The sequence below is a fragment of the Neopelma chrysocephalum genome, unplaced genomic scaffold (genome assembly GCF_003984885.1).
Source record: "Neopelma chrysocephalum unplaced genomic scaffold, ASM398488v2 Primary Assembly neopelma1_85, whole genome shotgun sequence".
Classification (NCBI taxonomy): domain Eukaryota; kingdom Metazoa; phylum Chordata; class Aves; order Passeriformes; family Pipridae; genus Neopelma; species Neopelma chrysocephalum.
Window position 1 is genome coordinate 6088771 of NW_020897747.1, and position 27655 is coordinate 6116425.

At 40.2% G+C, this 27655-nt stretch overlaps 1 protein-coding gene across 5 annotated transcripts in view; it reads left to right on the top strand.

The window, feature by feature from the left end:
- Positions 1-27655, top strand: part of SORCS1 (sortilin related VPS10 domain containing receptor 1) — a 271364-nt gene that overhangs the window by 75799 nt on the left and 167910 nt on the right. For 2 of the 5 annotated variants that reach the window (XM_027692166.1, XM_027692172.1), the window contains exon 2: positions 10104-10171. In XM_027692166.1, the coding sequence (XP_027547967.1) occupies positions 10104-10171 (68 nt within the window). Of the gene's footprint in view, positions 1-10103; positions 10172-19220; positions 19242-19801; positions 19846-20115; positions 20214-20267; positions 20321-27655 lie in introns of those variants that run through there. The other 3 variants (XM_027692170.1, XM_027692171.1, XM_027692169.1) reach the window with 3 other exon arrangements.

Here is a 27655-nt window from a genome sequence, read left to right on the forward strand (position 1 = left end):
AGGGAGGAACAGTCTATTATTAAAGGACATCATCCTTATCTCTGTTGTAGTTGCCTTGTGGCCATGCAACATCACTCAATAATACTGTCAAGTATTATCTTCGGCTTGTAACAGAGTGCTAAACAGTGATTTATTGCTTGAATACACATTGCTTTCATGAAAGTGAGTTGTTTAAACAATAGCAAAGTGCTAAATAAATTATTCATCGCATGCTAATTTTTCACTTTTGTATTCTGTAGTAAGCTCCAGAATAAACAATCTGGGTATTGTATATACCATATGAATCCCAGGTTTTTTGTATTGTGTATCCCCCCACCTCCAGTCTTCCCCCAGGTCATGGCTCCTTTCCCAAGGGAAGGTCTCTTCAGTCTTTCTCACATTAGTTGCCTTTTGTGATATTTCTCCTCTTCATTCTTTCTTCAGATAGAGTTGGGTGAATTATGTTCCAGTAGAGGCTTGGATTACTGGTTTACGGAAAACTGTGTGTTTGGAGTTCATGGATATCTCTAAATCCTTTGGGAACTTCTGGGTCTTAACCAGCAAAGCACCACCATAGAGCTTACAAAGTAATGGCTGACTGCAATGTTTTCATGAAGTCTCTTCTTGCCTACTTCCTTTTTTTCCTAAGTGCTGCTCTCTTTTAGCAGCCAGTGGCTATGCTGCAGTCCTAGTTTGTACATAAGATCAGATGTGTGAGAAGCTTCTCAGAAGCAAGTTTTTACTTGCCTGTAGATATGCTGGCTTTCCAAATTTCCTTCAGAAATGACATTTCATCACTTAGAATCTTTGTCCCTTGGCAAAGCCTGGAGCCTCTGGAATGTCTGAGTGTTTCAATAGCAAGCCCAGGAGCACAACAGGCACAGAAGAGCTGAGTGCTTTTCTCCACTTGACCCTTCCACCCTTTCTGGGTGTCCACCCTAAATCACTGGCAGTAACTGTATGTTTAAGAAAGAGCTGCTGATTGACAGCAAATATAATAGGGCATAAGAGAAGAAATAGGGCTTTACCCTCCTCTGGTCTTAATTCTGAAATAATCCCCTAAAGGCCTATATGAGTATTCAGTGACATGAATAAACAGAAGACTATATTTCCCTCTTGAAGCATGCATAGGGCTCTCATGCTAATGGCTTTTAAGCATGAATGCAATTACAGTGTGTAATCGATTCTCTCTATACCAGCTTTTGTCTTCTGAAATGAAACCTTGTCTCTTTCATCGTTATTTGCCTTTGTATTAAAACATTTCAAGATGACAAGCAGTCTTTTCCCTTGTTTTTGTCCTCCTTCCCCTCTTTCCTGCCTAATTCTGCCACTGGACGAAAATCTACTATTACATTTACTTCAGAACCTGAGTATTTGTTTTTTTTTTTTCTACAGTAATTTACTCCCTGGATTTTACTTTTACTCCTTTTAATATTTTGGGTTTGTGTTTGCTTTTTGGTTTAGCTCATTAATCATGGTTGGAGCTACTCAGAAATATTTCCATGAATCAGATTCTTAGTGAATGAAAGGGTAATTTGTGAAAGGGGATTTCAATGCCGAAAAAAGTATTCAAAGCAGGGAATTAATTCCACTTTATAAGTTAATCAGCATATCAGCGGCCACAGTGTTTTTCTGGAATGTGGTAGGCCTGTGTTTGGGTCCCTTTTGGAGCCAGGAGAAACAGCAACTCAGTGTCTTGACCTTTGGGCTTTAGCGATTACAGAAACACAGTTTCCTTCTCTCTGATTTGGTGGTGGTAGTGTCTTAAATTCTTTTTAGACTGTAACAAACTTCTGCTCCATCCTGATGACAAGCATGAAGACTGGGACTATCTTTAAAAGATTTGAGGGAGAGAGATGCTGCATTTTGCCTCCGTATTATAATTCATGTTGTTGTCTCCTAAAAGTTGTCACCATGCCAGGGACCCCTGTAATCTGAGTATAATAGACACTGCCATACATCTTGCTCTAGTGATTGAATTATAAAAGATTAAGAAAGAAAATACTAGTATCTGTGTTTGGCAAACATTGAAATTTCTGCCTACAGGTGGTTTGTATAGATGCCAAAAATAGAAATAACTATAAACAGATTTATATAAGTTCATGAGTGCAAAAGCTACCTATGGTATCTATAAGAACAAAAGGATGGGCCATATTCTCTCTCCAAAAGTGGCTAAAAATGCATACCTGGGAAAATCTGCACAAACATTGCTAGATACATTTTTATTTAATTGACCTCAATGTGCATTTTTTTCCCTGAACTTCTGTCTCCCTTCGAGCTGATAGTAAGTTTTCAGTATCCACAAAATGCAGTGGGAAAGAACTTCCCTACTCATTTATATGTAATATTTTGAACCTCCCAGTTTTGCTTGCTGTCCTAGGCCCTGTGTGCTGAAAACTAGTGACTAATCAATTCAGGACACTCGTGACTTTACAGATGTCTTTCATATCTCCTTTGTCTCTTTCTTGGATTGAGAGTTGAAGTAATTTCTTACTAAAAAAAAGGTCATTCCACATCTTTGATCATCCTTGATTGCTCTCTCTGATCCTTTTATTATTAGGCACAATAGTTGCAATAGTTTTGAATTAAGAAGAGTGTAATCTGCTGACTGCTGAAAGTTATTAAGGGGAAGTGTCACCCTCTACATGCACAATTTTAATGCTTTTTCTCTAAACTTCGGCTGTCGCTTCTGTCACAGAGAGGATTAGTGGGCAGTATTGAACCTTTTTTCTGTTCCTTGAAGGATGCAGAAAAACGAAGGGATTTTTACTTTATGGATTCTTCATAACAAAGACTGGTGAAATTGTGAGTTGATAATTTAGCTGTTTAACCATATGGTTGCCGTTCTCTGTCATTGCACGTCTGTTGATCTGCAGTCCAGGTGGAAAGCAAATCACAGAAGTCTTCATGACTCCATAGTTCTTGTTACTTCCATAGTTAGTAGAGGTCCTTATACCTGCTGAGTGGTATAAAATTGCTAAAAATAATACAAAGAACAAGATTTGTATAAGTAATTTGCTCAAATAATGAGTTCTCTCAAGTTTGTTTTTTTTTATTCATGAGGAGCCTGTAAAATTTTCAGTCATGAATTATTCAGGCTTATTTGTGAATTTATTTGAAAATACTTCCTCGCATAGCTGTCTCACCAAACAGTTCATTGAGAATGTTCCTCTGTTCTGGTTCTGTTCCTCCTTTTTTACAGTCCTGAAGTCCTGTGGTGGGTTGACCTTGGCTGGACGCCAGGTGCCCACCCAGCTGCTCTAGCACTCCCCTTCCCAGCTGGACAAGGGAGAGAGTAAGATGGAAAAACAGCTCGTGGGTTGGGATAAGGCAGTTTACTTAAAGCAAAAAGCAAAGCTGAAGCTTGCACGTGCAAAAGCGAAAGGTAGCAGGGTTTATTCTCTGCTTCCTACGAGCAGCGATAGTCGACCACTGCCGAGAAGCAGGGCTTGGGTACGTGTGATGGTTCCTCAGCAGGCAGCCATTGGAGACAATGAATGCCTGCCTTCCTGCTCCTTGCCTTAGCTTTTATAGCTGAGCAGACATCATACGGTATGGAATATCACTTTGGTCAGTTTGGGTCAGCTGGCCTACTTGTGTCCCCTCCCAGGATCTTGCCCTCAACTGAGGAAGGAATGTCACAGTGTTGGTGCTCAGCAGTACCCAAAACACTGGTGTGTTATCAACACCCTTCGAGCTACCAGTGCAAAGCACAGCACTGTGAGGGCTACTGTGGGGGAAATGAACTCCAGCTCAGCCAGACCCAATACAGTGTGGTATTGGGAAGGTAGAGACAAAGGGAGCAGATAGGTGCCCAATTATTTCCAGTCTTTGAATGTGTATATTCTCAAACACAACAACCTCAAAAATACAGTTTATTGACACATAGTGCATAAGAAAGCTTCAAGACCTTTAGTTTCCTGCTCAATTATAGCAGACCAGCAGGCTTGTGAAAACTTAATTTAGTGCTTCTTTGTTATTGACTTATGTTCCTGCTAAGTAGGCGATGGAAAAGATCTCTAGAGTTTAATAAGGGATTCATGGATCACTGCACATTGAGGTGTACTTAAACTGTCTTGATTGTGCCTGGATATTTCTTTCTCTCTTCCCAATTAGAAGGCAGTGTGACAGTTTCATCAGGAGAGTCTTGTAAATATAGTTACACCATTAAATCTATAATTTTTTTACATAGCTATGCGCATAACAATACTTTATTAACAAAATAGTTATATTGAAGACTGCCAGTGTATGTGTGGGACAGACCTTATGTCTAAACCTTTTCAGCTTGTAACAATAGAGCAACCAAACTGCAAATATGGTGTGTTGAGTCCCAGAACCTCTGGATGTGTTGCATGCTCCTCTTTTCTTTTCTTTTTTTCTTTTCTTTTTTTCCCTGGGATTTCAATGGTCAGTAGGGAATGTCTGGTCACCACGTTAACAGTCCTTACAAGAAACTGATTCAGAAAGCTGCTGTAAATGGCTATCAGTCAGGTATTAGAAATATTTTACCAAATATACCACTTCAAAATGATTTCCACAAAATGTTGAGGGGCAGCCTATACACAATTAGTGCTGAGAGCTGATGGTGTGCAAGTCAGGAAAGTGGACAAATGACTGTGTGCTTTTTAGTGCTGTGGTTTATCCCAGGACAGCTGCAGTCTTGACTGAAACACATGCAAACATACAAGCAAAGCATGACAGTTTGAAAACATTAAAGTAGAGGTGCCGGTTTTGCCTTCATAAACAAAGCCCTGTTGTGATTTTGAAATCAGCTCTGGAATCCTATAGAGCCCATTTTTCTGGCACAGTTTTGGGTCAGTCTAGAGGTAACATTACAAAATTCAGAGCCCAAGAAGTTATAGTGAACACCTTTAGAAATTTGATTGTGGTGTTCTGTTTGAAAAATCTCTTGTCACTACAGAGCTCTGCAAGTAATTGGTATGAATTTAGTACCTTGTGCTGCATAAGGTGGAAAGCATTTGCAGAGGGGACCTGGGGGTGGTGGTGAGAATTAAGCTGATAATTTCATTTACACTGACAGCTCATCTTGGATACGTTTTGAGTTGGATCATCACAGACCACTCTGTGTAGTGGGTCTTTAGTGATTGTGATCAAACCTGGAACACAATGATTATTGCAGTCCATGTCCTTGTTTTGCTGAGCTTGCGTAAGTATGGACATCTTTTAACGCAGTGCTCAGGTAGCATTCCCAGGGGTAAATTGGCAGTTGTCAGTGAGTACTGTGGAGTGTTACAGCTCCCTGACCTAGTGTGCTATTAGTTGTCTCGGGTGCTGGTTTCTGCATAGCTCTGGTAGTGTGGGCTGGCTTGCTTTCTGGCCCCACATCATGAACAGCAGGTGAGTTACACAGCCACAGAGTGCAGCCTGTTGCTTCCTTCCCGATATGTTATGCTGATCAGCAGCAGCATGCAGACTTCCGTTCACTACCTTCCTGGCCAGCTAGTTCAGCACTGTTTGATCAGATGCAATATCTTTTGCCAGGGGAGGAAAGTCAGTTTAAATGTAACCCTTTGGAACTAGTGCTGCAGTAAAGGACAAACTCTGGCTGATACCCTGGGGGAGCTTCCTAGATGCGTTTGCAGAGCAGTTGAGAACAGGGTCAAGAGAAAGATGTAAGCCGGTTCTAAACCTGGTCAGAAATGCAAAGAAGGATATGGTGAGATAGCACGGATCAGTTGATCATGAGCCAAGGTAGGTGTGGGAAAAATTTCTCCTGTGATAGCAAAGACGCTTCTAGGGCCTAAACTGGCAAGTTTGCAGAAGCAGCCTCTTCTGTCCAGCCACTGATTGCTGTTTTGAATCCTATAGGTAGGCCCTCACATCCCAGGTCTTAAAAAACAATCACAGGTCAGGAGTCATTAACAAAGTGTGTTTTCCTTGAAAATGCTGTCTTAGTTTGAAATAAAACTTGATGGTGTCCAAAGTGCAAATACCTTGTTCTTCCTAGAACAGCCATTTGGAGCTGGTTTCCTTTGGCAAATGGGTGAGCCAGGTTTAAGCACTTCTTGACGGTCTGTTTTCTGCCATGTGAGTGTGCCAACCCACCAAGGCTTCTGTCCGTTTCTTGCCTGCTGGGGCTTTTCTGCTTTTTATGAGTAACTAAAAACATTTTTAGTGCTATATGTCTTGGTAGGTGTGCTCACTGGGGATGTGGTAAAACCCAGGATCAAATATCTTTTAATCTGAGCTGTCAATGCAGAAGTGATACAATTTTGTGTCTCCTTCTCTATCCCAGCTGCTATGGCAGAATAATCCACTTCAATTGCTGATCCTAATGAATAACAGGCTTTCTGAAGTCTTGTATTTCTATGGAATAGGAAGGGTTATCTGTATTCACAGCAGAGCTAGCACAAGGCTGTATTTTCAGCTCCTTTTCATTGTATTTCTACTTTGCCTGCTTTTTGCTTCTTGCTCTTGTTAGCTTGCATTGATTGGTAAGTGGTAAAGGAGAAAAACGGTTCCAGAAAACAAAAACAAAGCAAGAAATAAAGAAAAGGCGAGACAATGTTTTTCATTTCATTACTGAGCTTCTTCACAGCCCCGCTTCTGACATTTAGAACAATATAATATGCATGTCTCTGTTCATTAGGTTCCTCAGTACTACACAGTGACAGCCACAGAGGGCGGGGAGAAAAAGAAAAAGAAACAATCTTAAACATGAACTAACCTTTGCAGGCTAAATAACAAAGAAATGAGAACAGCAAAGGAGAAAAATGTTTTCTGAAAAAGTAAATATATCCAAAACCATGGCCTTATGTAGGTTATTCAAGTATCATTACGAAGGGGAAAAGAGAATACTGACCTCTACGTCAGAAATAACTAATTTTCTGCCCAATGATTTGTTTGTTCTGTACATATATGTTTGAGCAGGTCTGTTACTGGTATTTGAACAACAGTAAACGACACAAGAAGACTGCTGAAACTAAGGATAATCTTTAAGACATTCAGGAGTTGATACAGATTCTCAAAAATTAAAAAGCTTCTAATAGAAAAGCTCCTAAGCGTTCTCGAAATAGGGTATCTGCACCAAGTGAAGATATCTAAATGGGTGCATATGTTCACCACAGCATGGTGTCAAATATATATATATATTAAATGCTAAGATTTAATCCTAAATTTACTAAGAAGTCAGAATATAGCAATATTACTTAGGATTCTTGATGTAGCTAGTCAGCAATTAAGATGCATATTTGGATGGGTCCAGGGATGCCTCTACAGAAGGATTGTTAGAGCTATATAAAAAGTAATTATGATGGAATGCAGCTGGCTTTTTTCCCCCCCACAATTCCAAGGGAGCTGCAGAACTTTAAGATTGTGTGGGTTTTACTGAAATTTCTGGAGAAAGAAAAAAGAACAAAAGAGACATTTCAACTCTCTGGAAGATAAATATTTTGATTTCTCATATTGGCACTTTTAATTTTTTGTAATTTCATATTCTTTTTGGGATGTCAGTTGCAATATTTTTTCACTCTCAAGTGACAAGATTAAAAATCTCAATGGAGTTTTCTTTCATGGTTGTTTTAGATTTGTAAATTTTCTCAGTTGGGAAAAAGTAAAAATCTGAGTATTTTATGAAAAATAATTCTCAGTCTATTTATCACTAGTAATTACACTATGCTAATTTTAGTATTCCATAAAATAAAATTAGTCTGATTCTAATTCCTGTATTTTACTGTCGAAGGAAGTGTTTCTTGATTCTTGTATGGTCTTCCCCAAAATTACATCAGCCAGTGGCAAAGAACAGGGAGAAAATCACACTGTTTTTCCTGTTTATTCTTCCCAATTTCTATACCTGTTGTCTTCAGGTCTGCTTCTAAAATTACCAGATGTCAAAATATTAATTAGGGGAAACATTTGTTAGTCATTTGCATCTCTGGTACCTCTGGCAAGCACAGCAGGAGAGGGACAAGAGAAGAAAACAAGACTTGGAAAGACATACAAGCAACTGTACAGCTGCTTTGCAGGTCCAAGGGAGGCTTAAAGCTGAGGGTATGTACAACTCCCACAGAGTGTCTCCAAGCAGGCTGGTACTGCACATCATAGAGTTCACTGCTACCTTTCATTGGACGAGTTGTTATTCAGAAAGGTTTTATGCACACAAGGAGTTTGTCTCCCCCCTTGATTTTTATTTGTTTGCCAAGTAGGGGATTTACAGACCCATTCAGAGGGTGCTGTGAGGGATGGCAGCGGCACAGTTCTGTATCTGGAGCAGACAGCTGCCCTGCTGTCATTGATAAGCATTCCTGGGAGGGTGGCGATTGAGATTTAGCACTTACAAAGTGCTAATTGGTATGAGCCTTGGTGAACCATATGTGCCCTCCACAGCCTGGCCATCTGATGCCTCGGCAGGCGGCTGGCGCTTCACACCTTGGCTGCCTCTTCAAAGAGGGACCAGCCAGGCGAGGGGAAAACACCTCCTGGACAGGAGTGGAGTTTTGGGGAGTGGAGGGGGTGTCCATGTCAGGGTGCCCTGAGGAGCAGAGGGGGATCATGGCTGTTGTGTGAATTTCCCCATGAGCCGCACATGACGTGTTCGTGCAGATAGGAGGTGCTTTGGGCAGCCTTTCTTTGTGCTATGAGAGATTCAAGAGTTGTGCTGTAGAAACAGATATCTGTCAGATGTGTGTCCTCTGTCCCCTATACCTTCCTCTATAGCACTATGTGCTTGCTTATGCCCTCAGCTCCCACATCAGCTTTTTTTGCCATCTCACCTGCTGAGTATATTGGGAAGAGACAATTTCCACTGTGGCTGTTTCAGGGCTATCAGTGTGTAAGATGTAGAAGGGCTTTTGGCTTTGGAAAAAGCAGTGGCGAGGTCTATTCCTCCACTGGTGCAAGCAGCTGTGTGATGATTCCTCTGCCATGCTCGTGCCAGCCGATAGGCAGAATTGGGCTGATAGCCACTGAATTTCCTACAGTCCTTTGCTGCTCTGACGAAAGTGTCGAAGTTGGCAATTTTGCCAAGGGAGCAGGGGGATGTGTATCTGTGTGCCTCGTTTCTTAGGAACCCAGGCTGAAAATAATAAGAGATATATAGATCAGAGTTTTGTCAGATAAGTGTTGGGACTCTAATTTACTGCAGTTTTAATGGGATAGGGAGAAGGATAAGATATACAGCGATCTCGCAGGGAGACATGCAAAATAAATTAGTAGCAATAGCAATAGTCTGGTAGTTTGTCCCAAATGTAGGTCTTCTTAAAGGAGCCCAACATCTTGAAAGTCAGAAATTATTTTTTGAAGATATTAACAGAAGAGCAGGCTGAAATGTTTTGCTCAAAATGCTTTTTGCTAAAATTGCATTCCTCCCCATAGTACGATAATTTTATTCTAGAAGTGTCTGTTTTGGCAGGAGGGAAAGGCTGTTTATCAAAAGAGCTGATAGAAGTTCTAAACTTGGAAACACTTCCATTCTGAATAAATCTAAAACTTTTCACTGAAGTTGGTTGTTAGAGGTATTTGGAGGCCCTCAGTTCAACCTCTTACTCCAAGCATGGTTATCACCAGCTACAGATCAGCTCAGCCATGACTTTGTCTAGCCAGGTCCTAAAAAACAACAGGGATGGAGGCTTTACACATGTTCTGGGTAGTCTGTCCCCGTGTTGAACTGTTTTCCTTACTGAGATCTTTCTTGATGTCCAGTGTGAGTCTCCCAAGTCAAAACTGGTGATCATTTGTTTGTGTCATGTCATCTGCTACAACTTGAGTTTGACTGGAGGCAGGTCAGTGCACCACAGCTGTGAAAAAAGTCAGCAGCTTCAATGCCTGTGAAACAGAGCAGAAAATATTCACTATTTCTACTGCATACAAGATCTCATCTTGTATCCTGAAACTTTAGTATTTCAGCTCCTTCCCACTGCCTCCTGAGGTTGAGGGAAGAACCTGTTAGTGATAACATGCAGAGGAGGTGAATGAGAAAAGGTCCAACTGGCTAAAGGTACACCTCTGCAAATTCTTTCCATGTCAGTTCAGGCAGATGCTTTTAACAATTCATTCAATTATGTTAAGCACCCATTAAAAGAATTCTAAGCCCTCTCCAGGGTTATTTCAGTTCTGTGAGATTGTAATTGTTTGAGACTAATCATGATTTCTTCTTTTGCCTTCAGGTGATTCTAATTCTGACAAAGCTGTATGACTACAACCTGGGAAGCATCACAGAGAGCTCTCTTTGGAGGTATGGAGATAAATTGAGTTAATAATTATCACCTCACTTAAATAGGAAGAGCCTGATGCAATTCTTTTATTGAATTTAATTGTATTTCTTTAAATGTGTTGGAAGGTTTGTAGCTAAACCGTCTCTCCCACTTCTTTCATACTCAAGGACAAAGAGGCTGAAGTCTGATTGTCTTGTTTCAGCTAGATAAGTTACTTCATGGATATGCTGTCATTTGATTTACCCCTCCCTGTCTTATTCAGATCGAAATCAACCAATTGGTTCATTTTTGGGAGAATTCAACAGCCTAAAGTTCTTTTTTATAATAAAGGATCTCATGGCTGTCTGCCCAAATGATCCTTGTGAAAAGCCAGTACTGCTAAGACTGGGGGAATACCTAACAGTGAGTATTCAATGTTTGTTGATTAGAACTGATGGTATTAATACTAGATAAGTGATTTCCACTTGACTGCTAGATTGATTTATAGGGAATGTTTCAATACCTTCATGATTTCAAAGCGTATCATGCACTCTGTGAACCAAAGGAAGGAGCTAGGCCGTGGACAATTTCTTAAGGCTGTTACTTGGATTCAATGCAAGCAGATGGTGCCTCTTTTTACTTCTCTGAAGACGGAATTTAAGAAGTGTTTACTTTACCTGTCCCTCGTGCTACTTTTATGAGCTGTAATGGATGAAAGGGAGGTTTTGTCATGGTTTCATCTGTGGAACTTTGGTGGGAAGTTTAGGGGTTTGTATGCAGGTCACTGATGGAGGTGAATAGGCTACTGTCATAGTAGAAGAAAACTTTGAGTATTTGAAACTGAAACTTCTGGTTAGAATGACCTTGTTTTGACAAGCTTGCATGGGAAAGGGGTTTTCTTTACCAAGGAAGATTTTTGGTGCAGAAATAGAACAGATAACCTTTTTGTTCAAGGAACTGAGCAGGTTTTAAGAGAATGACAGAGGAGGGATTGACATGAAGTATATTCTGAACTCAGGCTATTGCTTTGCCCACTGACCTGAAGGAATGAAACAAAACCAAAACCAAACAAACAGGAAAACCAAACCCAAGACAGAAAAACTAAACCCTAAAGAAACACAGAACTCCTAGGATATGTTCTGGACAGCAACAGGAACACTCAAAAAAACTAGTATTTTTCAGGGTTGAATAAATATTTTTTTCATCCATTCATATACCTTGCTGCTATGACTTTCTAATCCCTTGTCTTTACTGTGGTGTGTGCACACATAAAGGGTCTCTCAGGCATGTGGCTTTGGCAATGTTTTTATAAAGGGAGTTTGTGCTAGATTGTTTAATTTCACAGTGGTTTTAAAAAAGAATATTCATAAATATGAAAAATACTATTTCTATTTCCTTTTACTAGTGTCGGTCATTTCACCCTGAGAAATACTCATCTCTGTTTCATTAGTCATTGAGAAAGATACAGCCTTTCAGCATGTGAAGACACCTCCTTCCCCATTGCTGACAGTGCTGAAGATCTGCTTATGTGATTGTGCAGGATTGTGTTAAGATACGGTTTTCTGACTGAAAATAGCCACATCAGAGTGGAAAACATGCTTCTTGTTGACCCTACACTGCTGCCTGTTTCAGAATTAGTTCCTGTGGGGCATTCCATAATGGCATAAAATTTTGCCCTGATTAAAAGAGAAGGGATGATGGGGATGTCTCTCAAGGATGTAGCAGACAGCTGAGGCCTTAGCAATGTAGCAGTCCTAGAGCTAGTGAGTGCACTTTTCCTGAGCTCAGATAGTCCTAATGTCAGAACGTGATTAGCAACATAAAATAACCTGATTGTTTCGTCTAGCTTGGTATCCTATTACCAAGAACCAGACTAAGAAAGACTATATGTAAATGATCATCATATCTGACACTTCCTCCTAGTATTCTCCTAGCATTCCTTCTCAGGCTTTAAGTTTGGGGTCCTTCTTCAGTCTTAAGTGTAAGGTGTATCAGGATCAGAATAACTTTTTTATATATATATTAATATATATTGTGGGATTAATATTCCATGAGCTAATTTCTCAGTATCTTTTAGAGTGTGTTAAAATTTTTAGTACCTGTGAGCAAGAGCAAAGAATTCCATAAATTCTTAGAGCAAGGAATTCCATAAATTATTTGAGGAACCACTTGTCTTACTTTGAACCCATCAGACTTCACTTGGCATATGTCACATGTCAGGACATCCAGAATCCATGGATGATTGCTTTGGACTGGGAAATGTTGAAGGAGAACCAGAAAAAACATACTTGTCTTTGCAGTGCTCCATTGCTCTTTGATTGGCTCTTCAGTGCTCATGGCTGCCCTGGAAGCTGCCAGTGCCCGGAATTCCTTGTATTTTCCTCAGTCCTGTTGCCTTATATAAGCCTTAGGTGGTCACAATGTGCTTTGTTCTGAGTCTGGCTCTGCTGTTAGATCCCCGTTCATGGTGCAGGCACGCCTTCAGGTCACTAATAAATATGCCTATGAAGATCCCAAGACAGCTTCTCTGCTCTTAGCGTGATAAATAGAAATTGCGAGATGGGCATATATTATTATTCAATTTACCTGATAGAAGTTATTAGCTGTTGTTCCTCCTGGCTGCTTAAGTGACATGTTAATTTAAATCTCCCTGCTTGTTTGAAAAGGATAGGAAAAAATAGGTTTGAGAGAAGGGGTGAAACATATCTTGCAATTTATTTCATGCCTCTAGGTTTTATTCTGGGGAATGGAAGAAAACATGATCTCATGTCTGGTTTCCTTTCTGGAGTTCTGTTTCTGAAGGCTAGAGGAGAAAGGTAGTTCGCAGGTACCCACAGCTGAAGTGGAATCTGTCTTGAATACATGACAAAGAAATACCATTCTTGCCTCCTGTGCTGAGTGCATTCTCAAAAGGCTGATGAATGATGAAAGGCTGTTTAGAAGCATGTCACGGACACGAGTCATTTATGTGATACCTGGTTATAAGCACATCTGTCATTTGAAAGTGTAGTTGGGTGATTTAAGCAGTTTTATGACTGATGGGACTGTAACCACCTATAACCCAACTATACCATTGCCTACAGTATATGAATCTGTTGTCTTTATAAACACACTAGAACCTGCTAGAATGACATTTCTTTGTAATTTTTCAGCCAGTTTAACTACTGGAGTTACAACTGCAGTTGGCTGCAATGCTAACTGATGGAGATCATCCTTCCAAAACTACTGATGAATTAAAAGACCACTGGTGACAGACATAAAGAGATGAAATACAGTAAGAGAAAAGAGATGGAAAGAATCTGTATTATCTGCTAGAGTGTTAAGGCTCTGTGCTCAGTGAGCTTTGGATGGCAAGTGAGCTGCTGCCACTGTACATGGTAAATGAAATTTTGCATCAGGCTGTGCCTGACTTTAATTATGCCATTATCCTCTCAGCGGATTTTTTCCACAGTTTTAGTTGAGGGCTTTTTATTTACTTTTTGCTATTCTTTTTATAGAAGAGGACGAAAATGGAGGAAAAAAGATTATCTGTCACTAAGCAATTAACTGAGTGTATTGGATTTATTTCTCTTCCTCTCATAGATATCTCTCAGATCACAAAGAGGATTAAGCTGTGAGAGTTAGGAGAAGATGTTTTTTACCAGTGGAGTAAGATAAGCTTACATTTCAAATAAATAAAAATGTCAGAATGGTGTATAGGGTATCCATGAGCTGTAGACAGTTGTGGGGAGGACTAATCTTTTTCTATTTGTGTAAATATGATGGTCTGGAAAGGTGTTTGTGCAGGACACTTTCAGGGCCTTGAGAAGCTGACAAGCCATGAGTGCTACCATTCACCTGTTTGCTGCCTTTTTGCTCTGTATTTGGGCAGTAATGAGTAATTTCATGAAACTTCATATAGAAATAACAGTAATTAAACTTCTTTTCTCAGCCAGAAAGTAGAAAGATGTAGAGTTTGCTTAGTGTGAGTGCATTCTACAATGTGATCTGTTGCTGTGTTAGTTCTGGAAGTTATTGGTGATATTCTTGACAATCCAATACTGTGCCTGAACTCTGACCTCCCTCGATGAGGAGAGCTTATCCCTTCCAAACTGTCCTTCACCACTCCTGGTTTCTGCAGTAAGGAAGCTTCAGCACATATACCATGAAGAAATCTTAGGGATGCTGAAAAGTATTTATGCCTCCTATAGATCTAGATTTAATTTTCCCTATGTAAAGCAGGGATTTTGAAGAGTTGCTATTTTTTTTCCTTCCTGGAAGGCTTAGAATGGATCTGTTTCTAGCTTTTATATGGCCTTTTTGTTTAACCTGGAACTACTGTCCATCAATTTACTCATACACTCCTTCCAACACCACCACTGCAAATCAACCTGGAACTGTCCTTTCAAGATGGGGAAATGGGGTATGTAATCCAGAGAAGAATCACTAACCTTCATTTATTCCATGAGATAACTTAATGAAATAAAGAATTCACTGTCCTGCTCTCAAACACTGCTGGAGACAAGATATTGGACTCAGGTAGACCAAGGTACTTGGTACTAAGGTCTAAGTACCCTTGTGTTGTGTCTGTATGTTGGGTAGTCCCCTAATCATCATTGTGTATGGGAGGGAGCGTGTTGGTGAAAACACTTATTGTTGAAGATGGGTTAGTATTAGTATGTTAGATAATGAAAAGGAGCAGTGGAGAAACTGGAATGTGTTCTTTCCTCTTGCAGTTGCTCTAGGGATAGAAGCCTCAGGGAGAGAGGTAGATGTAGATAGAGGATCATATCTGAACACAAACTTGCAATGTGGTAGGATGAGGGAGAATGGCTTTAAACTGAAAGAGTAGATTTAGGTTAGATATGAGGAAGAAGTTCTTTACTGTGAGGGTGGTGAGATGCTGGAATGCGTTGCCCACAGAAGTTGTGGATGTTTCACCCCGGGAAGTATTCAAGGCTGGGTTGGATGGGTCTTTGAGCAAGCTGGTCTAGTGGGTGGGCAGGTGGGTTGGAACTGTATAATCTTCAAGGTCCCTTCCAACCCAAACCATTCTATGATATTAGCCAGATGATCTCTGTTAGACATCTTTCTCTCCCTTGAATCCCATTGCTGGAAAGTTCTTGGCTGTGAGTTTACCCCAGCCATGTGGTTATAAATAATATAGGTCCTTTGAAACCTCCCATACTAATGTTTCTGCCTGCAATTTTCTGGCTCCTTGCTATGTAAGAACGCCCTCTCTCACTCTTGTCATGTTCAGAATTATTGATGTGTTTGTGGAGATTTTCTTCTCTGGACTAGAGAGTTACTGCAACAGGACACTTAAGAGTTTGTCTGTATTTGCTTACTTCCTTTGAGGGGAATTTCCAGGATATGTCTGTTAATACGTTCATTGTTCTTCTGGAACTTTTATGCTGGGTCCTTACTTCTGTTTTGCAGATTGACTGTTCTCAACTCACATTTATTTTCTACCTGCTCAACCACACTAATAAGGTCATAATGTGTGGCTTAGTGACACGGTCTGCTCTGCAACAGCAGATTAGGGCTTTTTAGCTGAAGTAGGTAGGAGAAGCAAATCTGTATGAGAGGAACTGACAAAGTGAGAGGAAGGAAAGTCTCATTAAGCACATTTTAACCAGCAGTTTTGTGGGAAAAAGGAACTTGAAAAGGACTATTTGAAATGCTTTTATCTATAAATACAGTACTCCAGTTGCACAGTGTATGTCACTTTTCTTAAATGAATATCAGAGCTTGATAAATGCTGCCACATTATCTCCTATGGGCATTTAGTGAAATTGTAACAATGACATTTCCTTGTGTCTTTTATTTTAATTCTTTTTTCATTTTCTCTCCTGCAAACATAGCAACCTCTGTCTGCTCTGTGTATAGATGCTGGAGGGCATCTGGGGGAAGGGAAGAATGAGTTTGCACACTCAGCTATTTGTGTAGGAAGCAGTATCTTTTTATGGTTTGATCACAGCGGGAGATCTGCTTGCACTGGAAGTGGGCTTAGAACATGTATTTTATGCACTGTGTGTGGAGCTCAGTGCAGCCTTTTTCTCTGTGATGGGACACGCTGTTCAGCCATCAGGACCCCTAGGGACCTAATAGTTCCTATAGCTATCAAGTTTTTACACGAAGGGGCTCATTTTACCCTAGTGACTAGCAGTAATAAAAACTTGTACCATAGCCAAGTCTTCTGTCTCCTGGGATGTTTTTCGTGTTATCCAAACCAGCTCAAATAAAGCTGGAGGGTGGGTTTGGGGATTGCCAACCAATCAAACAAAAAGTGCACTCAAAAAGCCAAAAAAGACCTACCTAGGAAACAACTCACAGCAGATGGCTAAATAGATCCTAGTTCGGCAGGAAAATGAAATTTTATTGCATTTTACCAGAGTCTTATGTTCCCTGAGGAATAAGAGCCAGTAAAACTATTGCATTTTGTGTCATATGTGTGTTTATTTAATCAATCTTACGTAAGTTCTGCCTTTACATAGCTTGAAGAATCATACCCTGATATTTTGGAGGATCAGATTTGATTGTGGATTTAGTGCTGTGCTGCTTATTTCCTGGTCTGTGTGGATAAAATATTCTGCACTAATGATGATGTAAATTTATTAAGCATATTAGAAATGTGTTCTCTGTTGCAGCCAGTCATAAAATGTAGGAGTGTTATCAAGTAAATCAGAAAGGACTCAAATCCATTTTCCGCATGAAAGAAACATGTAAATCAAAATAATGAATATTAATGCGACATATATTAGCAATACACTGTAAATAACAAATGCACCACGTTCATGCCATTTTACAGACATAGTATTTAAATGCAGTTTTTCTTTCCTGTTCTGTAAATTAGATGATGAACTTACATATTTGTTTCCTAGACCGTACCTGTTTGTGCAAATGATATTGGTAAAACATAACAGAACTATCTCTAGTTCTGGTCCATGGGGTTCATCCGTCTGTTGTGGATGTGTAATAATTGCAGACAAGCTAGACTGGAGCTGATATCTAAGAGGAAAAACAACACAATAGTTACCAGTTCATAAACAGAAATCAGAACACCCTTTATGTTCTGATGCTTCCATTCCTTTCATGTAATTCTTCCTTTTGCAGATCTGGGTAAAATTGTACTTATCTCTTCAGAGGGATTTAACTGCTACTAATCATGAAAAGGAAAGTGTCTTTGGGGCTGAGCTTGGGTTAACAAAAAGCTAATCCACTTAAGTGCCTAATACTAGCTTGAGATCTGACTCTAAGGTCTTCAGATCCAGGCCCAAAATGTTTCTGCATCTCCACCTTGGGAATTATCCAGGCAAACATTCACAGTTTATTGTTACTGCAGAAAGGGCCAGGCATGTGTCATTAGGTCTCTTCTGAAGGACTTAGTGAAGTACCTGGAAACTATGTGCTGTAAAAATGCATAAGATATATCAATGGTATGTTTGTTATACAGCATAAACTGAATACCATTTACACCAAAAAATAGTGGCTAGCTTGGAAGTGTCCTCTTTTTTTTTTTTTTTTATTTCTCTAACCTACCAAATAATAGTTGGGCAAAACTGAAAAGGAGAAATAACGGGCACAATTAATCAATTTGTGCCTTCAATAATGATAGCAAAGCCCGCTTTTGGGTGTGATCCTGTGACCAGTAGATCCTGTGCCTTGGAGTAGTGGACTTTGTGGAGGGCTGTGTGTGTGAAGTGGGACACCAATGCACGAGCTGTTCATCAGGAAGGCACAGAGTCCTTTAGGAAGGCTGAGGGCTGCTGAGTGAGACCCCAGACCTGTGTGTGTGCACAGAATTGTTAGTGAATACTGCGCGGGTCACTGGAGCGACTAGGGCAAGGAAGGTTCATTTTGTCTCCTGTCATTAGGATGTGCCATGATGGCTTCTGTGTACTCAGCACTGAGAAAGTTTGTACTTGTATGACAGGGACAACATGCAGGAGACTCGATTCCTGGTGAGCCAGGAATTAATTTGCATCTTGACTTCCCCTCATATAGGCTTAGAGGAGGTATGGGGGTATTCAGGAACTTTTCTATCCTTTCTATCAGCTTCCCACTGCTACTGCGCTGAGGAATTTCACTGGTGAGATGCATTAAGTGGTAGAGGAGGATGTGTCCTGTTGATTATGAACATCAATTGTAATGCAGTCTAAACTGATGCAGTGCTTTGCATGGTAGTGGGAGGTAAAACGCCTTTCTTTTGCCCGTAATTTTTCCCTATCCCCCAAATGAGTTTCTTCTGTCAGGAAGTTGCATGGATTTCCCTAGCATGCATTTTACTGTGCTGTGTAGTTGGGTATGAAGATAAAATCTCTTTTCATCTGGATAGATAGTGTATCTATCAAAGATGCTGAGTTGAAAAGTAATAGAAATTCAGAAACACCACATGTATTGTTCATTAAATGACTTCATGAGGAGAGATAGAGACTGATATCTGATCTCCCTCCAAGGCAAAATTTGTGCAGAAAGAGTGTTGTTCGTTCTACTAATGTACTTTTGCTGCTTTATTTTATGACTCTATATACATATCTGTGTATATGTTCCCAATAATTTTCTTCTGGTTTTCCTTCAAGCCTGAGCTGCTGGAGTTGGGTGGTTGCTCAGAATCTCGGCTTTTCTGTGGTGGGAGAAAGCCCTGCTTCCTAGTTTTCTCGTAGTGAAGAGAGAATTGAATAGCTCAAACATGGGAAAGCCCAGCTGCAGATTCTTCACACTTGCTTCCTGAGAGCTTTTTCTTAATTGCTTAAAGTACCTTGGCTGCAAAGACAAATTAGGGTAGGATGGAAGGGGAGTAAGAATGGGGTGGATATCTCCATGAACTGAGTATGTAGATGCTTTGTCACACTGAAGGCTAAGGTTCAGATCACAGCTCTGGTCAGGCCAAGCAGAATCTTGAGCCTGGCTTTGCTGCAAACCAGCTGAATGTTGGCCATTGGCTTACATGATTACACTGTCCAGCATTTAAAAAAAAAAACAAACCAAAAACCCAACTTTCTGTTCTGTTACTATTTACTGTTGGTAAAACTGGAGGTGTTTTTCATAGTCATGATGCCACAAAGATGCTCTCTTCTATGGCAGAACAGGAAGACAGGAAACAGTCCCTCAAAGTTAATCAGGAACCAGGTATTTCCCATATATAAGGGAGAAACAAAGCTGGATGGAAAGGACACAGAAACTGGAAGGCAGTCTAAAGGAGATGGCAGGTTCCTTGACACTGATTAAAAGCTGCCAGTCTTCCCCAGCAGGCTGTGACTGCCTGTCTAGAGCTTCCTGAGAGAATTCGCTTAAGCTGTAGGCTTTAAAATCTGCACAGCACTCAGCTGCCAGTCTTATGGACCTTGAAACCTCTGGGGGAAAAGGGACTGAAATCAAAATCAGGCCAGCATTTTTTTTATATTTGAATACACAACCTTTTTCAAATAAGCTAAAAGAGAAATAGGAGGCCAGAACTTCTCATGATAGAACTAGATCTGTTTAATTACCCTTCAGTAATACAGCAGAATAAAAGGAATCTGTAGGCAGGTCTAAGCTCTAGTTGTGCTTTACCAACAAGTCACTGTTTTCTTACTGAGTGTTTGTGTGTGTTTACATTGTCTCAAGCTGTCTCTGCTCCAAAGGATCAATCTAAGAGGCTGAAACCCACACATTTTCGGTCTCCTTTATTTCTGTCCTTTCTGTTGTAGGAAGCAACCGATCTGTTTAGAGCTGTGGAATGAGAAGGACAGCTGTGAGTCCTAGCCTTCCTACATACAGCTTTAGGCCAGCTTCTTCACCACTGCATGTATGAGTTAATGGGATTATGTTACCTGCCCATCTGCAGTAAATGAGCTGAGAGCTTTGGATGAAGCTGGCTAATAAAACCCAGTCCTGGAAGAGTGAGAGCAGAAACACAGCTGCATAAGCCTACAGTCTTCCTCCATAGCTGAAGCCTGACAGATATTTGATCTATGCTTTACCGAGCCAAACTTCTGCTATATTCTCTTCCAATACCTAACAGAACCTTGAGAAACTCTTGTATGGATTGTCATCTTTGGGTCAATGTATGACGACGTTAGTTTGGATTTTGCCTGAACAGAGGCTAATCCTTGCAAAAGGGTAAGAAATGAGAATCAAACCCATTCCTATTAAACAGTCAGTTCTCTTTCCAAGGAAAGAAAATCAGATGCACAAAAGATATGGCCATGGACTGTGTGCCATTGCTGGTAAGAACTACTAGATGGGAGAAGCACTAGAGGTAGCAGCAATATGAAATTATAATGCACTTATTTGTAATACTTGTTTCTTTATGAATATATGAAACAATCTTTTTTTCCCCAGTTGTGTTTGTAACTTCTCAGCTCCTCTGTTCTTGTGTTTTCTGGGAGGTGAGGGAGGCAGGACTAGAGCCTTTTTTTCTCCTTACTCTGTGGTAGCACAGCTTAAGTGAAAGCAACATCATACTGTGGAGTAGGTAAGAATGTGAAGTTTTTCCACAGTTCTTCCTCAAAATGAGCTTTCCTTGCTAGAGTTTTCAAGTGGTGATCTGCTTTTTTTCCCTCTAGCCTGCCTCCAGCTAAATGACAGCTATTATCAGTGTTAAACTTTCAATAAGCTTACTACCTTTGGGATAATTTGTATTTCTTGCTGTGCTACAGAAATCAGTTTATGCCCCGAAACATGAGTTTTGATGACTTGCCATATTAACTTTAATATCTAGTTAAAAATGTAAGTTATATCAGTTATAGACTGTTGGCCCTTTCTAGTAAGTGCATCTGTGGCTTGCAAGACTCTGACCTCCTTTGCCTGTGAGCAGTGTGCCCTGACTACAGGCATTGTCGAAATATAATTTCTCTTCGCTTCCCTGCCAATGCTCGAGTGACGATGTGCTCTCTTGTTATGAGGCAGCATAAAATTTAGAGGCTAGTCACGGTGAATGTAGTAAGAAAGAAACTCAAAGACCTCAGTAAATTTTCCTTCTAAGTGTTCCTTTTCAAAGGTAAATGGTCTTATTCTTTGTAATCTCTCTCTGTATGTTAACAGCTTTCACAATGCTAACTCTTTTGTAAGAAAAGCTCATTATAATCCCAGCAGACTTTATCTCTGGTAAAGAAGCCAAAGAAGGAAGAAGCCAATACACTTTTTTTTTTTTCTTTACAGTCCACCAGCTACTCAGCATACATGTACTGTAAATTCAAGACGTGGATGTTACTCAGAAGCAAGTGTGATGTCACATGTGTTTTAATAGCCTTTGATTTATTTCCCAAGTGCTTTATTAAGATGATACACAACAGCGCTTGGAAGCCAAATGCTGCCTTAAGGAGAGACTTGGAGGAGTTATTTTCAGTCTCCTGACTTTTCTTCCTCAACACAGTAATTTGTTTGATTGGAGCAAAAGGGCCCTGGATTCAGAACAGGGATTCTACTTCTTATTTAGTGTTTCTTTGTGAGTTAATCAGTCCAGTTTGTGATCTGAGTGAGCAGGAGTATGAATGAACTTATTGTGATATGAGAGAGCTGCATGATTCAGAAAACAGGATACTGGCTGTGGTTGGGAGATTTGTGTTCTATCCCTGTATGGGTTTGCAGCTATTTGATAGTGAAATATTTGGTTAAGCATAATCAAGAATCAGCAAATTCATGTGAATCAAAAGTCATCTGCAAGAAATCCTCTCCTGGCAAGATATTTTTAATGACATTCTGGAAGGTTTTTTCCAGGTGCAATGATGTAGGGCATCTTTGCCATTAGTCTGGTAATAAATCTGGTATAATTTCCAAGTTTGAAGACAGGCAGGGTAGTGAATCAAAACGAGACCTGAGGTAATCACAGTGAGCAAATGGATGACTTAGTAAGCAGAGCTCACTTGAAAAAATTTACTTTAGTTCAGCAAAAGATAACAGTAGGACAAGGGCTGAGGGTTGTACTTACAGGACTATGTAATATCTACCTACAGCATAGAGAAAGAGCTGTGACTGGACAGTGTGTAGGAGCTGGAATAGGCAAAGATCATGTCCAGTTGTGAAAAGGCATAAATGCTTTTATTTGATCAATGACTGTGTAAGCTAAGGAGCCAGTGGTTGAATTTTTAAAGAAATTAGAACTCTGAAATATTTAAGATACTGATTTCGCATGTAAAGCCTTTTGAGACAGTTTTCAATAAAACTCTGCCCAGGATGGGATTTCTGGGCAGAAATAAACAAGAAATGCGAAGTGCAACAATGTATTACACTGTTTAGGAAGCTTCTATGCTCCAGAAACAATCTCGGGATGCCACCTGTGGCCCAGAAAGGCAAGGAATCCCAACTGCTGGAGACTGGGAGAGTAGAGGAAATACTAATTCATGCTTCCCAAGGTCTTACACGGATATCTGTTATTAACCATCAGCAGAGACAGGGTACAGAGCTAAATGAACTTACACTCTCACACATGATGCCCACTTGATGTTGTAGTAGAGCTGAACTCTGTATAGGTACATCTGCTCACTGGAAATGTTACTTTTGTGATATAGTTTCATCTCATAACCAAGTTGGATCACTTTCATTTTGCAAAAAGATGAATATTTTGCATTAATTCATTTCAAATTATCCAATTCTGCACAAGACTGAAATGCTGAATTGAATTAAAGGATAGACATAAAATTAAACAGATCTGAAACGTCCCCCTAAGACCATGTATATAGCAAATGATTAAAATGGCAAGTGAACCAAGTTTGCTGTCTATTAGTGACTTGGGTGGTGTAACAAAGGGAAGAAAATATTAATGGTGGAATAAGGTGGGCAAATGATTGCTCAGGCTGAGTAAAGGGTGACAAATACTGATAAGAGATGGGGGAGAAAATTTGACTTTTGGAGCAAAGAAGATTAGGCATGGTTAAGTGAGAAGAGCTGCATGAAGAGTCAGCCCTTCTGCTTGTAGAAACTGATGTTAATTCATTGACCTGAGTCAAATGGCACCACTTTCCACTAGCTCCAGAAATTACTTCTGGCCACTGATATAAAAGCAGCATCACCCTTCTTGTTAGGCTTTTCTTTTTACTATTGATATTATTTTGATGGCTGCCTTTACAGCTTAGTTTTTTTGTCATCACCAAAATTCAAAGTAAACAGAAAAGATGGTTGAAAAATACAGTTAGTGTAGCTATAAAGTCTATTCAATCTATGTCCCATTAGAAAATAGTGGTCAGTATTGTAATAATTATAAATGCATTGTTTGGCCCCTCTATTAATGTAATTATAAAAGCATTGAGTTTGGCAGTTGGCTTCTTTTATATTCAGTTGCTATTTTTTGTTTCAGAAGAAACATGCTGAGTCAATTGGTTTAGAAAGAAGATGGAATAAACCTCTCAGAGTAAACAGGGCTTGTTAATTTACAGAATTTCTGTTGAATTGGCATGAAAAGAACACATATAGAGATATAATAGCCTTGTTTGTGTGTGTGGATTATCTCTGATGTGCAATAACTCCAGGAATGCTGGTTAGTGCTCTACAAAAAAGGGAAAAAATGTGGGGTTTAGTTGGGTATTGAAGAAAATGAAAGATCTAGAATTATTATGCAGAGGAGCTGCATGTTGCAACTTACCCCCAAACCAAATCCAAAATCCAACTGTGTCTCATTTAACTGACAGAAGGTCTGAGGCTGTTTACTCCAGTTATAATAACTAGAACTTTAGCCTTTTTTATTATAAGTAGACTCATCAGGTCAGTAAGAATTTATCATTGAATAAGAGAGGTCCATTTCAGTTGCACAGGGGGTTATTTTGGATTAAACCAAAGATCCACTTGGCTGAATATCTTCAATGGGAACCTGCAGCAAATAAAAAATAAAAACAACAGGGTATAAAAACAAGGCCAAGACACGTCTGTTAGTTTTCTAATGTAGCCTTTCAGCTAATACTGACTCATGGCTCAACGACTTTATAAAACAGCAAGTGTTTAGTAGAGGTATTTAGTAGCCCTTGGTGGCTGTGTTTTTCTGTGGGTTATTTTCTGTTCTCAGAATGTAACCATCATTTAAACTAATACAAACTTTTAGCATCCAGAATGGTGGACAGCTGAAGAGTACCAGGTTGGCCTGTGTCAGCTGCAGAGAGCATAATTAGTACTTGAGAAGTTAGAGCTTTTTCTGTCCCTTTAGCCATTCAGTTTCTTTTTCCTACATCTCTTTATATATGTAAAGTCCTACTGTGTGATGAAGGCAAACTCACCCAGCTGTATTTTATCTTCTAAAATGAGCTAACCAGTCAGCATGTTCAATAGAGTACCCTGTGGAAGTAAAAAAATAAGTAAATGACATAAAATTTCACTTGTGTGTAGCCTTTAGCCTTTATGGCAGTTGGAGAACAGTGTCTATGAGTTCTACTGATTGTATATAAGCATTGCCTTATCCTTTTAATGAATGGAGAAAATAAAGGGATAACTTTGGAAAGGTCCATTAAGTAGTCAGGAAGAATTCTGGCTCTTCAGTTAGCTTGTGCTGTGTAAATTTTCATCATGGTGCTTACTAGAGAATGGAAGCATAGAAGAATAAAGTAGTGGTGGTTTTGGATGATCTTCAGCTCTGTATTGCTTGCAGGCTGGCTAGATTGTTCCTGCCACCTCAGAAATTTTTCTCTTCAGAAGGGTGGCAACAATCCTGACTCTGAAGAACCATTTGCTTGGGACATGTGATTCAAAATATCAGTTATTCCTATTTAATTTGTGGGCCTAAACCTACAATGGGAAATTTGTTGACTTGCTAATTTAATTTTCTGAAAGAACATAGTGGTGACTGCCCTGCCTTCTTCTGGTTGAACGCGATGTAGAGAATCGAATCTACCTTCTCCTTCCCTGTTTGATAGATCTGACTTCCTGTGAGTAAGAGCTGCTGCAAAAGTACCTGTAGGAATCTTGGTCAGAAAGGAAAAAGGAGAGGGAAATAAAATTTTAGCAAGCTGTGTCTTCTCTATTCTAAGAACGAAATATGAAAGGCAGCATTGCCTTCTGTGAGGTGTAGAAGTTCACCATCTGATGGGATGGGTCAGCCTCTACTGGCTGCAAAATAGCTTTTCACTGATGGAGAGGAAAGTTGCTGGCAGGGGGAATCATGCAGTTATTGCCAGCGTTACCCTCAGGGGCTGGAGGTACTGTCTTGCGTGGGATGATACCAACATTCAGTGTCTATCTGCCCTTATGCAGAAATTCCCCCTCTCTCTCCTAAAGATTGAGCGTTGACACCTGTGTTAGTAACTTTAAGGATCTATTCTCGATGGTGGGTTTTCTCTTAATTTGGAAAACACAAAAAGGCCATAACTTAATCTGGCATGTAGGGAAAGTACACAAGATATGTGTTTTCAGTCTGGCTGGATAATTCCATTCCTTTGGCACCTGTTTTATTTTGCATAGGAACTGACGTCTTTCGGCTGCACCTAATGAGCTCAAATTCATCTAGGAAGGGGTAGAGGATGCTGAGTGAATCAGCAACATCTCAGATGCCTTAGAGCCTTAATTTACATGTGTATTTGGCCTACCCTTGGTAGTCATCATGTACATGCTTTCACAGTATTCCACTGGGCATTGTCATCCTGTCCTCCCACGTAGGTCTGTCCCTTCCTTTCCTTTCTGAAATGCTGCTTCTCTGGCCTCCCTGATTCTGACATTTTCTTTGTTAGTTTCAAGAAGTTTTAAGTCTTGCTCTGAAAGCTAAATAATACATTTATATTTTCTTATGAAACATCACACAAGAGTCCACAACTTTACTGAATGCAGATGTCATAAACATTTGTCTTCTCAATCACTAAGCCTCTCACAGGCTTTTACGTAATTATATAGGATGATTACACAGATTTGCCTGTCATTAAGTCTTTGGAAAAGCTTTCAGATTTTAGTAAGGTTTGGGTCAGGCTCATTTCCAGTTCTACCTTTCCAAAAAGACAGAACTTTTGTGTTCTGATTTGTTTTTTGTCTTTTCTCTACCATCGATAAGAACACAAAGTTCTTTTGAATTGGTATTTTTAAAATGGTATGCTCCTTTCTGTTTGTTTGGGCAACTACCAGTAACATAACTCCTATGAATGCAGTCCTTGCACTACAGCTGTTCCAGAGTATCTGGATCATCAGAGTGATTTGGCTGGATACAGCAAACAGGTGACCCCAGCGCAGTGGGGAAGGAAGTGTTGCTGGCACATCAGGCAGTGACTCACAGGTTGCTGCCCTAATTCCTGGAGGAGTAAGTTCATGCTGTTGGCATCTGATTCCTAGGAGAGATTTGAAATGTGTGAATAGGGGCTAAAGTTAATAAGAGAGATTAATGAACCTAGAGGGCTCTGTGGAGAATAAAAGTCAGTTGCCTCAGTAGTATGAATAGGCTTATTGTCCAAGGGATTGGAGATGCTAAGGCAGAGGTAAATTCTAAGAAAGAATCCGACTGAGGCTAAAGGACTTTTTTTTTTTAATATCTGATTGGCAGCTGCTGTGCTATGTCAGAGATCAAATGGGTGTGGGTGGGTAAGTTTGATCAATGGCCAGCTGAGGCTGTTGTCCTTGCTATGTGTTATTTGGATCACTGTGCCCTCCCTGAGACAAAAAGGAAAAAAATTGTCAGGCATCCCATGGTAGCTGTTACACTTTCCTGACCAAGCCTGGCTCCTGCTTCTCTGCAGCAGGGTGCCGTGCCCTCTCTCTTGCTCTGTGGTTCTGTATAGTGGGTGCAGGTGGTTGTACTGCTTTTTAAGTCACCAGCTGTGCCCAGTGTGTGGCTGTAGCTGTGTACAGCTGTGGCAGAGACCTGTGGAAGATGAATCTCATCTGCTCAGATTATGAACTGGCAGTAGTCCTGTTCTAAGGCCCAAGCTTGCTGCTCCTGGTTTGCAGAGCCAAGAGGCCTAGATTCTTTGAAGGAACAGGGCTGGCAGCGTAACTCTTCTACTGACAGAGTCCTGCAAAACTGAGGCAGTTACACGCAAGTTGCTGAACTTACCAGTCTCTAAATCAGACAGGACTTGTCAGCACTGTCAGCTGAGTTAATGTCTGGTGGTACAGTAAGGAAGATGCACTGTTAGTGTTGCTTTTCTGTCAGAGTCATAGAGTAGACAAGTAATAATGTCTTCATTCTGCATAAAAAGCCTGTTCCATTAATTGAAATAACAGACTAGGACTGAATTTGTCTGGAGGTAGAGAACAGAGATCTACTCCCTGTCCCCAGGCAGGAGGTAAATGTGATTTACATATTGTTCGTGTTCCAGCACTGTCATTTGCTGTACTCTAGGCTGATTTTCTGGAATTAATTGATTATGTTTTCTTACTAGTGCTTCCCCTAAAGTAGACTACTACTCAGTTGTCCCCAGTACTGCAAATCAGATGATCTGTCAATTGCCACAAGAATCACTTCTTGTGTGTCTTGCCTGTCTTCACTCCTAATTTTCTAAAGCAAGCTTTACTCTTAGCAGCTACTTTGTTTCCTGCATCTTTTTTGCTCTGTCAGCCAAAGATCCTATTCCATCAGGTCCCAAAGGTGTGGTTTCTTAATTCCCTGGTTAATTTTGAAATAATTCCCCAGCTGGTACCAATCACTGGGATGGAGGTAG